Below are 11,215 nucleotides of genomic sequence, written 5' to 3'. Positions count from 1 at the left end.
TGGAAGTAGAAGGAAGATTCACCCACCTAGGCAGTGCACAGGGAGGGAGTAGGCGGGGCTTGTCTCTTAAAGGGACAGACCATTACTCTGCTGAGTCTTGTTTTGCACTACAGGTAACACAGGGCCGTGGTCCAAACCCCACCACCCTCAGGCTTGGACTAGAAACAGAGGAAGACAGACATAAGAAAGGTATTAGCTAGTGTGACTACAGACCAACCCATATTCCATCCTGACTTTTACTTACTGAAGCCTACTTTAAGTACAGAAAAAAAGGAAAGATGTAAAAATGTATCTTTTGAGATAAAAAAATATAGTTTACCATTCTATGTATGCCCCATGGCTTGGTTCCCAAGTTGCCAGAAACAAGAGAGTTTCCATTACAAAAATGAGAGTAGGGAGGAAGAATTGTAGGAGCCAGAGGGGTCGAGGACAACACAAGAACATAAACCACAGAATCAGTCACAGAGCCTGCATGGGTCTGTGCTTGGTCCTCTGCACACGTGTTATGGTTGTGTAGCTTGGTGCTCTTGTGGGACTAACAGTGGGAGGGAAATGCATCTCTGGCTCTTTTGCCTGCTCTTGAGACCCTATCACTTCTGCTCGGTTGCTTGCACAACCCTGATGAGGATATGCACCTGGTTTTATTGTAATTTATGTTGTGTTCAGGCCCTGGGAGGTCTGCTCATTTCTAAAGGGAAATGGGGTGGATCTGGGGAAGAGAGGAGGGGAGAGGAGCTGAGAGAAGAGGGAGGGGAAACTGTGATCAGTATGTAAAGTATGAGAGAATAAATAAACTACTTGTTTTAGTTTTCCAAGACAAGGTTTCTGTATAACAGCCCTGGCTACTCTGGAACTCACAGAGATCTGCCAGCCTCTGACTCCCAAGTGCTGGAATAAATAAATTTTTAAAAAAATAGGTTTCTACATTATTTTGAGTGAGGTAACCCAGAGACAGACAATTATCACATATACTCACGCATAGGTGGTTTTTAAACATAAAGCAAAGAAAGCCAGCCTACAAACCACAATCCCAGAGAACTTAGACAACAACGAGGACACTAAGAGAGACTTACATAGATCTAATCTACATGGGAAGTAGAAAGTATAAAAAGACAAGATCTCCCGAGTAAATTGGGAACATGGGGACTTTGGGGGAGGGGAGAGGCAGGGAGGGGAGCAGAGAAAAATGTAGAGCTCAATAAATATCAATAAAAAATAACGTATTCTATAATAAAAAAAGAAAAAGAAAAAAAGAAATATTCCACACCATACAAAAAAAGACAAAAGCATAACACTGGAAACATGAGAACCTATTTTGGAAAAGAAATAAATTACAGAATGAAATGCCTTGTATCTATTCACATTTCAGAACCTCCCTAAATTAGCCACTTTTTTCAATGCTGTGGCAATTATACACTGGCAAAGGCAACTTAGGAAACAAAACTGTTTATTCTGGCTTACAGTCTGAGGGACTACTGTCCACCGACCTGAGGAGCTGGACATAATGCATCCAGTCAACAAGTAGAGAAACAATGCTAATGCCCAGTTATCTTTCTCCTTACTGGCTACAGGACTCTAAGCTGTGGAATGACTGTTGCCCATAATCAGGTGGGTCATTTTAATTGATTTTATTGAGCTATACATTTTTCTCTGTTCCCCCACCCGCTTCCTCTCCCCTCCCCTTCAGCCCTCTCCATGGTCTCCATGCTCCCAATTTAAAAAGAAAAAAATAGTTGTTTTTTTAATATTTATTTATTATACCTATAATATTCTGTCTGTGTGTATGTCTGCAGGCCAGAAGAGGGCACCAGACCTCATTACAGATGGTTGTGAGCCACCATGTGGTTGCCGGGAATTGAACTCAGGACCTTTGGAAGAGCAGGCAATGCTCTTAACCACTGAGCCATCTCTCCAGCCCTGTTTTTTTTTTTGTTGTTTATTTTTTTAATTAGCGTTGTATAACTAAGGTTTCCTGAAAACTTTCTTTTAAAGATTCTGGCCTGCTGGGTAGTGATGGCACACTTCTTTATCCCCAAGCACAGGAGATGCAGAGTCAGGTAGATCTCTGTGAGTTCAAAGCCAGCATGGTCTATAAAGCCAGTTCCAGGACAGCCAGGGCTATTATACAGAGAAACCCCTGCCTTGAAAAACAAAAATTCTGAGCCAGGCAGTGGTGGCATATGCCTTTAATCCCAGCACTCCAGAAGTAGAGGCAGGTGGACCTCTGTGATTGGAGGCCAGCCTGGTCTTCAAGAACTAGTTCCAGGCTCCAAAACTACAGAGAAACCCTGTCTTGAAGAAAAAAAATTCTGGCCTTTAGAAAAACAGGAAAAACCTGGAGAATCAAACTCTATGTCATAGGAAGGGACCCTGGGTATAGCGTTAACCATTCGCAGCCAAAAATCAGCCAGGATTGCTGGTTATACTTAAATACTCATTCTCCATTCTATATAGGGATAGAACTAACCAGATTGTCAGTCCATTGACTGACAAAACTGACTGTGACTGGGGGTGGGGGCAGTCCAAATTAATGCTTCCAAGGGCTAAAGCTTGTCTAATATCCCAAATCCTTTAACCTAGACACTTTCCCTTATTCTGATGCCTGATATTATACCTTATGGGCAATTCATCTAGATTGCAGCAATATAGCCTTTGAAACTACGTGGTGGGCATGTACTAATGGTTTGACTACCTGTGCCTCTTTTTTGTTTGTTTGGGTTTCTTTTTGTTTGTTTTGTTTTGAGACAGGGTTTCTCTGTATAACAGCCCTGGCTTTCCTGGAACTAGCTCTTTAGACCAGGATGATCTTGAACTCATAGATATCCATACCTGCCTCTGCCTACTGAGGATTAAAGGCATGAGCTACCACCACCCAGCTCTGTGCCTCTTCTGATGCTTTCAAAACTAAGTAGACCATGAGAAGTTTTTGTGCCCCATAAACCGATCCACTGACACAATAGTCCAAATCAGAACAAATCAAACCTAATTAGAAAAAGCACAGGTTTAATGGATGCCACTGCTTCCAGGTGGCCTTCAAAGCCCCCCACCCCCCAGATGAGACCGGGAAGGAAGACCAGAAAACCACGGGTTGTTCTCTAGGGAGCAGTTTAAATACACTGTGGGAGTGGTCTTGAGCATCTCTGGGGAGAGGGGAAGGGTCATAGTTTGGTGGGATTTATTGCAAGTGGAGTCTAGACTGAGGCAATTTGCAGGGGAGGGGGCTTGGGATGAAACTTCCACCCAAACATTTCAGACTCTGAATATATGGATGCCAGGGGCTGGGGTAAAGTCAAACAGATGGGTTGATCAGGACCAAGAGGTATTAAGAGTTTCCATTTCTAAATTGCAACAGTTCGATTTCCTTGCAGACATGGTCCTACAAAATTGGAGAGCCTTCGACTTCTCATGAGATAAAGAAAACTATGTATAGCTTTGAGGAAAATCTGTTGTTTCTATGCTAATTGATCAGGGTAATTTTTAAAAAAAGAAAGAAAGCTTGCCACGGTTGGGGAAAAAATCGGTTCCAATGTGTTCTCTTGGTCCCCCTGACTAGCTATTCTGCTATCAGCACTGACCGGGTTGTTAATTCTCATTCCGATTGGATTAACAGCAGGAGCCCTACTATTTTTTCTTTTTTCTGGGGACAGGAACAGGTGTTGGAGACAGAGTTTCTCTGTATAGTCCTGGTGGTTGTCCTGGAACTGTCTCTGTAGGCCAGGTTGACTTCTGCTTCTCTGGTACTGGGATTAAAGGTATGCACCATCACCTGCCTATTGGGAACCCACAACTTAAACTAAAACAGAACGCGTTCATGATTTGGCTCATCCACTAAGACCAGTCAGGAAGGTAACAGGCCCCAGACTAGCACAACTGACTCCATGATGGAAATGCCATTCAGGCTGTAAAACTCAGCATAGACAGCACCACCTGCCAAAAATAAAAACAAAGACCTAATCCAAAATCCATAGATCTGGCAAGGTCTCTAAATGTCCTAATCTAGCCGGGCTGTGGTGGCACACACCTTTCATCCCAGCACTCAGGAGGCAGAGGCAGGGAGATCTCTGTGAATTCAAGATCAGTCTGGTCTACAGAATAAGCTCCAGGACAGGCTCCAAAGCTACGCAGAGAAACACTGTCTCAAAAACCCAAAATAAATAAATAAAATAAATGCACTAATCTTGCTAATCTTGCTTTTGTGCTTCTATAGTTCCTCTTCTAGCTAACAGTACTTGTTAACTAAATGAAATAGGTTAGCCTAGAATATATTTTGTGCTTAAAAAGCTCATCATGAGAAAAGCTTAATGCTATACTACAATCCCAAGCACCCAGTGTAGTCGCTGGTCAGCTAATAAAGACTACTGGCTTAAACCCATGTCTGAGCAGTCTGCTCTGCTGAATACCCCACAACAACATAAGTAAATAATAATAAGTAACATTCAGAAGATCAATTTCAAGGCTGACCTGCGCCACATAAGACTGACCTCATCAAAAAAAAAGCAGTTTATTAATCAGCTTGATCTAGTTACCCATCCTATAATATATAAGTAATATGATGTTCAAATATATATAATTTAATTTTTATTGTCAGTTAAATAACTAGAGGGGATAGGGATGTGGCTCAGCAATAGAATACTTGCCTAGCATATGTAAAACCATGGATCCCATTTCAGGGAATAAGGGGGAAAAAGTTAAGAAATTTGCTCACAAATAACAATGCTTTCAAAAATAAATCCCATCTACAGCCCAAATATTCAAGCCTTTCCTTAAGCTGAAGACACCAGCAAGTCTCTCCGCAGATGCACAAGGTTCTAAATTCAGTGACCAGTACTGTCTCCCCACCACACACAGATAGCCACAGGGTCTTTCTGCAGTTACTCTAATTCCACACTGGACGTATGTTCCTGGACAGCCTGCGAGTTTGAGGCTGTTGCTGTTGGCTGTTGGTCATTCCTCCCATCCAGGCTGTGCCAGATCCCATATCCAAAGTAGATGGCAAATCCTGAAAGGGAAGAGAGAACCAGGATCTATCTCTGGTGCATGAGGTAACTATTGGAGCCCATTCCCTATAGTGGGATGCCATGCTCAGCCTTAATGCAGCGGGGAGAGGCTTGGTCCTGACGAACTTTGTTGATTTTCTTGGGAGCACTTACCTATTGGGAGTGGATGGGGGTGGGCTGGGGGGAAAAGGGAGGAGGGGTCAGGGGAGAACTGTGGTTGGAATGTAAAATGAAATTCAAAAAACAATTAAAATAACAACAACAAAAAAAAAGAAACAGAGACAGTGAGGTGGAAATGGTCACTCCTCTACCTGGGTGCCCATCAGGAGATTCTCCATGTGGCCCCAGACAGTTTCAAAGAGAGGCAATGAAAAGGGTGTTGAACCCAGTTAGTTGCCCAAGCATCTCTTCCCCAGAAAGCTGCTCACTCACCAATCACCATCCAGATTCCAAAGTGAGTCCAGGTCATGGCAGTCATTTGCATCATCAAGTAGACATTCACAAAGATACTCGACACAGGGAGCAGGGGCAGTGCTGGAACCTGTGGTCACAGCCTGTGAGTACTGGTGTGTACACACACACACCCCCAGGGTGGAAGACCCAGCTGCTGTCTAGGCTCTGCAGTCAGTGCCTGCTCATACTGGAGACCCCATGGGATGTGCCAGCAGGGACAGATACTGAGCACAGAAATACTAGGCTGGGGCCGGGCGGTGGTGGCGCACGCCTTTAATCCCAGCACTTGGGAGGGAGGCTAGTTCCAGGACAGGCTCCAAAAACCACCGAGAAACCCTGTCTCGAAAAACCAAAAAAAAAAAGAAAAAAAAGAAATACTAGGCTGGGCCAGGTTGGTGGCTCAAGCCTTTAATCCCAGCACTCAATGAGAGGAGGGCCGGGGGAGAGACTGAACTAGGAGTTGTGAGCAAATCACTTCTTTGTTTTAGTTGGTTCATTTTCAAGACAGGGTTTCTCTGTGTAGCTCTTGCTGTCCTCGAACTTGCTTTATAGACCAGGCTAGCCTCAGACTACATGCCCCTGTCTCCCAAGTACCGAGATTAAAGGCATGTGCCACCACCCCTGTCAGCAGATGTCTTTTTTGGACATAGGGTCTCAAGTATCCCTGGCTGACCCAGAACTCTAGGAGCCTGAGCTTCTGATCCTCCAGGCCCTGGTTCCGCTGTGCTAGGATTATAGTAATACACCACCACTCCTGGTTTTTGCAGGGCTGGGATTAAGCCCAAGGCTTCATGCCCTCCAAACTATTGTTCTACCAGCTGATGACGTTCCTACCTGCCTTTTACAGTACTGGGGATTATATCCAGATCCTCACGCCTATTAAGCAAGTACTCTACACATCTCCCGGACTTGGGGGCTAAGGGCACTCTGGGATTTGTTGGGTTTTGGTTAGGGGGGTGGTATTTTTACTTGGTTTTGTTTTTTGGATGGTTGTTTTGCTTTGTTTGATTGGTTCTTTGAGACAGGGCTTCATGTAGCTAAGCCTGGTCAGTCTTTCTTTTTCTTTTTTTGGGACAGAATTTCTATGTATTCCTGACTGTCCTGGAACTTGCTTTGTATACCACACTGCCCTTGAACTCACAGAGAGCCACCTGCCTCTGCCTCCCAAGTGCTGGGATTAAAGGCGAGTGCCACCATGCCTGGCATGGTCAGTCTCAAACTCACTTGAACTCCTGATCTTCTTCCCTCTGGTTCCCTGGGATTAATGGTATAAACATGTGCCAACATAGCTGTGCTAGTTTTTATTTTGAGACAGAATTTCACTAAACTGCCTGATCTGGCCTAGAAGTAGCTGCAGCCTCTGGTGGACTTTAAGGTATGACCTTCCTGCCTCGGCCTCCTGAGTTTCTGGGATCATATACGCACAGTGATACCTGACTCTGTCCATTGGTGTATTGGGACCTTCCTGCCTCGGCCTCCTGAGTTTCTGGGATCATATACGCACAGTGATACCTGACTCTGTCCATTGGTGTATTGGGAGGGGGTTGTTTATTTGATTGATTGTTTGTGAGACATGCTATCACTATGTTGCCCTTGCTGGCCTGACCAAGCTAGCCTTAAACTCAGAGATTCCAGCTGAGCAGTGATGGTGCATGCCTTTAACCCCAGCAGTCGGGGAGGCAGAGGTGGTGGATCTCTGTGATTTTTAAGGCTGGTCTACTGAGTGAGTTCCAGGACAGCCAGGACTAGGATGACACAAATAAACCCTGTCTCTTCCCTACCCCCCCCCCAAAAAAAGCCTCAGAGGCTTCCCCTACTTCTGCCTCCTAAGTGCTGGGTGGGATTAAAGATGAGGACCACCATGCCGACTGTTCGTTGGCTATTATCAGTTCCCCATCACTTCCTTCCCGAGATGTAAAACATGCTTAGACGTGAAGTCAGGTATGACCACTCTCTTAGGGTGGCTTACCTGAGGAAAGTGTCGCCTACCTTGAAGTGGAGAGGAGTGGTACTCTGAGGCTGTCTCCAGATGACAATGACCACCCCGACAATGAGAAGCAGCAGTGATACAGCCACAACTATCAGAACCAGGTCTCCAGAGAAGAGCTGTCCGGGCCACTGGGCCAGGACTAGGCAAAGGAACATCAGGAGGAGAACTGAAAGTCACAGCGGGGAGAAGGATGTCAGGACCCTGGGCCACACATATGGCATCTTACCAAATCTCTGCTGCGTCTTCCCCTCTGCTAATGATGTCCTCCCCACGCTGTCAGCTTCCTCCCAAATGCCCAAGGGGAAAGTCTCATTCCTCACCAAGCAGGAAGGCACATCCATACACAATCTGGCCAGATCTCAGTGTCGGATTCTTATCTGTGGGGTTACAGAGGCTCCTTGCAATTCCTGGAGTTCCTGCTGCAGAAATAGGCTCCAAGGATGAAGTACGTTCAAGAGCGGGCTCCATCTCAACAGCTCCACTCTCCGATTCCTCCGTCTGACGAGAGCTTAAGTTCTGGTCTGGCTGGTACCTGAGTGAGGTAGCGTGGGAACATTACCAGCTGCCCCCATGTAGCCATCCGACAGCCAGAATAAGCACCTGGCCATCTTCATGGCCCCATCACCCTCAGGCCAGGTGTGGTGGAGGCTTACCTGAGGACCAGAACAGAGAAGGACACCAAGGAGTAGGAAAGCAGGGTTCCTATGGTTGTGAGGTCCACCAGGTCACTGAGCTCAACAAGGAAAGCCATAAGTGCTATAATGATAAGAATAAAAAATCTGTGTAGAAACTCTGAGGAACTGGCTAGTGGATATAGCCAAGCTGATGAAATTGGTAAGACTAGTTATCTACCTGTGATGATTCCACAAAGGACAGTGGCTAGGACTGGGGTGTGTGTTCGAGGATGAACACGGGCGAGTCTCCGGAAAAGGAGCCCATCCTCTGCCATGGAATAGACCACCCGAGGCACGGGGAAAATGGCACCCATGAGGCTATAAAGGAAAAGAAAACTCTTAATAGTTACAATAGGTGAGCCCTACTCCTTTAGACGTTTTGCCTCCCTCTCCTCTCTCCAACTCAGAGGCTGAGAATCCAGCAGCAGATGAGAGAAACCTGTGATACCAACCTGGATGAAAGGGCACATAACGTTCCCACAGCCACCGCATATCGAGCAGGACCCCATCCCACGTGGATAAACGCCTGGGGCAAGGGACTGTCAGTGTGAATCTGGTAGTAGGGCATCATGAGGGTAAGTGCCGCCGAAACACCAAAATACATCAGAAAGCAAACAAAGAGTGTGGCCACGATGCCCCGTGGGATGGAGCGCTGGGGACAGCGAACCTCTTTCCCTGCAGGGATGAAGCATTCCCACGTCACTTCACAAACCCTCTTCCCTCCTCCACTCCCCAAAGCAGGCTAACCCTCTGCCAGCCCTGTGTCCAAGGGTAAATCCAAACCATGTCTATGCTTTTGATAGGCCAGAGGGACTACCATACCTGTAGTCGCAATGCAATCGAAACCAATGAAGGCAAAGAAGCATGTCGCTGCACCTTGGAGAATTCCACTGGCACCAAAAGGCGTGAAGCCTCCAGAGCCCAGAGGACCCAAGCTGTGGCAAGAGAAGAAAGAATGAAAACTTTGCAGAGAAACAGAGCACGCTGGGTCAAGCCTCGAATCCCAGAACGCAGGAACTGGAGGCTGAAGGGTCATGAGTTCACAGTCAACTCTGACCACATACCTCAGAGTCAGCCTGGGCTACATAGCAAGAGCTTGTCTCAAAAAAATAAAAACAGTGAAGGTTCGGAAAATGGGTTGCTAAGATGTAGCTGAGTTGGTAGAGTGCTTCCTTAGCATACTGGAGTTCTGGGTTTGATCACAACACCACATAGTGCAAGTGTAATCCTGGCGTGGGAGGGGTGGAAGCAAGAGAAGCAGACGTCTATGATCGCCCTTGACTACACAGTGAGTTAGATGCCAGTCTGGAATCTATGATACCCTGCCTCAAAAAAAACACTCAAACACAGATGAGTCAGCAGTTCAGAGCACTGGCTGCTCTCCCAGAGATCCTTCTTAGCACCCATATAGTAGGTCATAACCATGGTTGTTAACTCCAGTTATAAGGGATTCAAGGCCCTCTTCTGCCTTCCACGGGCACCAGGCATGCACCCAAACACAAATAAATATCAAACATTGCTGCCAGGAGGTGGTGGCGCACGCCTTTAAACCCAGCACTCAGGGGCTGGAGAAATGGCTCAGTGGTTAAGAGCACTGGCTGCTCTTCCGGAGGTCCTGAGTTCAATTCTTAGCAACCACATGGTGGCTCACAACCATCTGTAATAAGATCTGGCGCCCTCTTCATGCAGGCAGAATGTTGTATACATAATAAATAAATAAAAATCTTTAAAAATAAAAAAATAAACCCAGCACTCAGGAGGCACAGACTGGTGAATCTCTGTGATTTTGAGGCCAGCCTGGTCTACAGAGTGAGTTCCAAGACAGGTTACAAAGCTACAGAGAAACTCCTTCTTTAAAAAAAAAAAAAAAAATACAAAACAAAACAAAAAAGCCAGGCATAGTGGTATACACATTTGATTCCAGCACTTGGAAGGCAAAGAACAGTGGATCTCTTTGAGTTCAAGGCCAAAGTGCTCCACATAGGGAGATTCAAGACAGCTAGAGCTACATATTGAGAAAAACTGTAAAAACGAAAAAGAAAAAAATCTTAAAAGAAAATGTCTTAAGAGTTATAAACAATTTCCACTGTGTGCCTCTGTTGGCACACAGTTCTGGGCTGTTAAGCACCTCCTTTAGGCCCGCTAGCCAGACTCTCTTACTCCCCAGGCATTCCTGGCCTCAGCTCCCTGTGTCCTTCGGGGGCCCTGACCTGTCATTGCTGTTGGCCCCTGACATGGCCAGTTTGTAGTCATCCTCCGTGAGCTGCCAGTTGTGGAGACTGCCCTTCATGAACCCAGACAGGGAGACGAAGCACAGCACCAAAAGGTTCACGCCTGTGAACACTCTGGTGACCAAGACAGACTCTCGAGCTCCCAGGGCCAGGATTCCTGCAGGAAGATGGAATGGAAGGGAGGCAGTAAAAAGAAATACTAAAATGGCAGCAGGGGCACACACTTGTAATACCAACACACAAGTGGTGGAGTTAAGAGTTTAACCAACCCACTACTCAAGAAGGAAGACCATAGGTCAAAATCAAAATCTCAGGCTGGAGAGAAGTTTCATCGGTTAAGAGTACTGGCTGCTCTTGTATATATGGTGGCTTACAAATCCACCCATAACTCCAGTGTCCGGGATTTAAAGCCTCCTTCACTGGCACCATAGCACCTGGTAGATACCAGTGACATACACAGATACAGGCAAAACACAAACACATTAAATGAGGTCTTGCTGGATAGTGGTGGTGCACACCTTTAATCACAGCACTCAAAAGGCAGAGACAGGCAGATCTCTGTGAGTTCAGGGCCAGCCTGGTCTACAAAGTGAGTTCCAGGACAGAGAGACCCTCTAGTTTTTGTCTTTTTTTTTTAAGTTTATTTGTTTTTATGTGCCTTGGTGTTTTGCCTGCATGTATATCTGTGTGAGGATGCCAGATCCCCTGGAACTGGAGTCACAGACAGTTGTGAGCTGTGAGCTGTCATGTGGGCACTGCACTGGGAATTGAACCTGGGTCCTCTGGAAGGGTAGTCAGTGCTCTTAACTGTTGAGCCATATTTCCAGCCCTGCTCTTTTGTTTTTTTTTTTTTAAATTTGGTCTTCACAC

At 46.0% G+C, this 11,215-nt stretch overlaps 1 protein-coding gene across 1 annotated transcript in view; it reads right to left on the bottom strand.

Moving 5' to 3' along the window:
• Window positions 1-4,673: 4,673 nt before the first annotated feature.
• Window positions 4,674-11,215, bottom strand: part of LOC142842457 (cationic amino acid transporter 3-like) — a 28,912-nt gene continuing 22,370 nt past the window's right edge. The window contains exons 4-12 of the mRNA XM_075959171.1: window positions 10,325-10,502; window positions 8,937-9,049; window positions 8,567-8,789; window positions 8,293-8,432; window positions 8,094-8,196; window positions 7,761-7,972; window positions 7,440-7,606; window positions 5,430-5,538; window positions 4,674-4,999 (exon numbers count right to left, since the gene is read on the bottom strand). Coding sequence (XP_075815286.1) covers window positions 4,872-4,999; window positions 5,430-5,538; window positions 7,440-7,606; window positions 7,761-7,972; window positions 8,094-8,196; window positions 8,293-8,432; window positions 8,567-8,789; window positions 8,937-9,049; window positions 10,325-10,502 — 1,373 coding nt within the window. The 3' untranslated portion in view covers window positions 4,674-4,871. The remainder of the gene's footprint in view (window positions 5,000-5,429; window positions 5,539-7,439; window positions 7,607-7,760; window positions 7,973-8,093; window positions 8,197-8,292; window positions 8,433-8,566; window positions 8,790-8,936; window positions 9,050-10,324; window positions 10,503-11,215) is intronic.

This window comes from Microtus pennsylvanicus, chromosome 1 (assembly GCF_037038515.1).
Source record: "Microtus pennsylvanicus isolate mMicPen1 chromosome 1, mMicPen1.hap1, whole genome shotgun sequence".
NCBI lineage: Eukaryota > Metazoa > Chordata > Mammalia > Rodentia > Cricetidae > Microtus > Microtus pennsylvanicus.
This window is presented reverse-complemented; position numbering and strand designations above follow the sequence as displayed.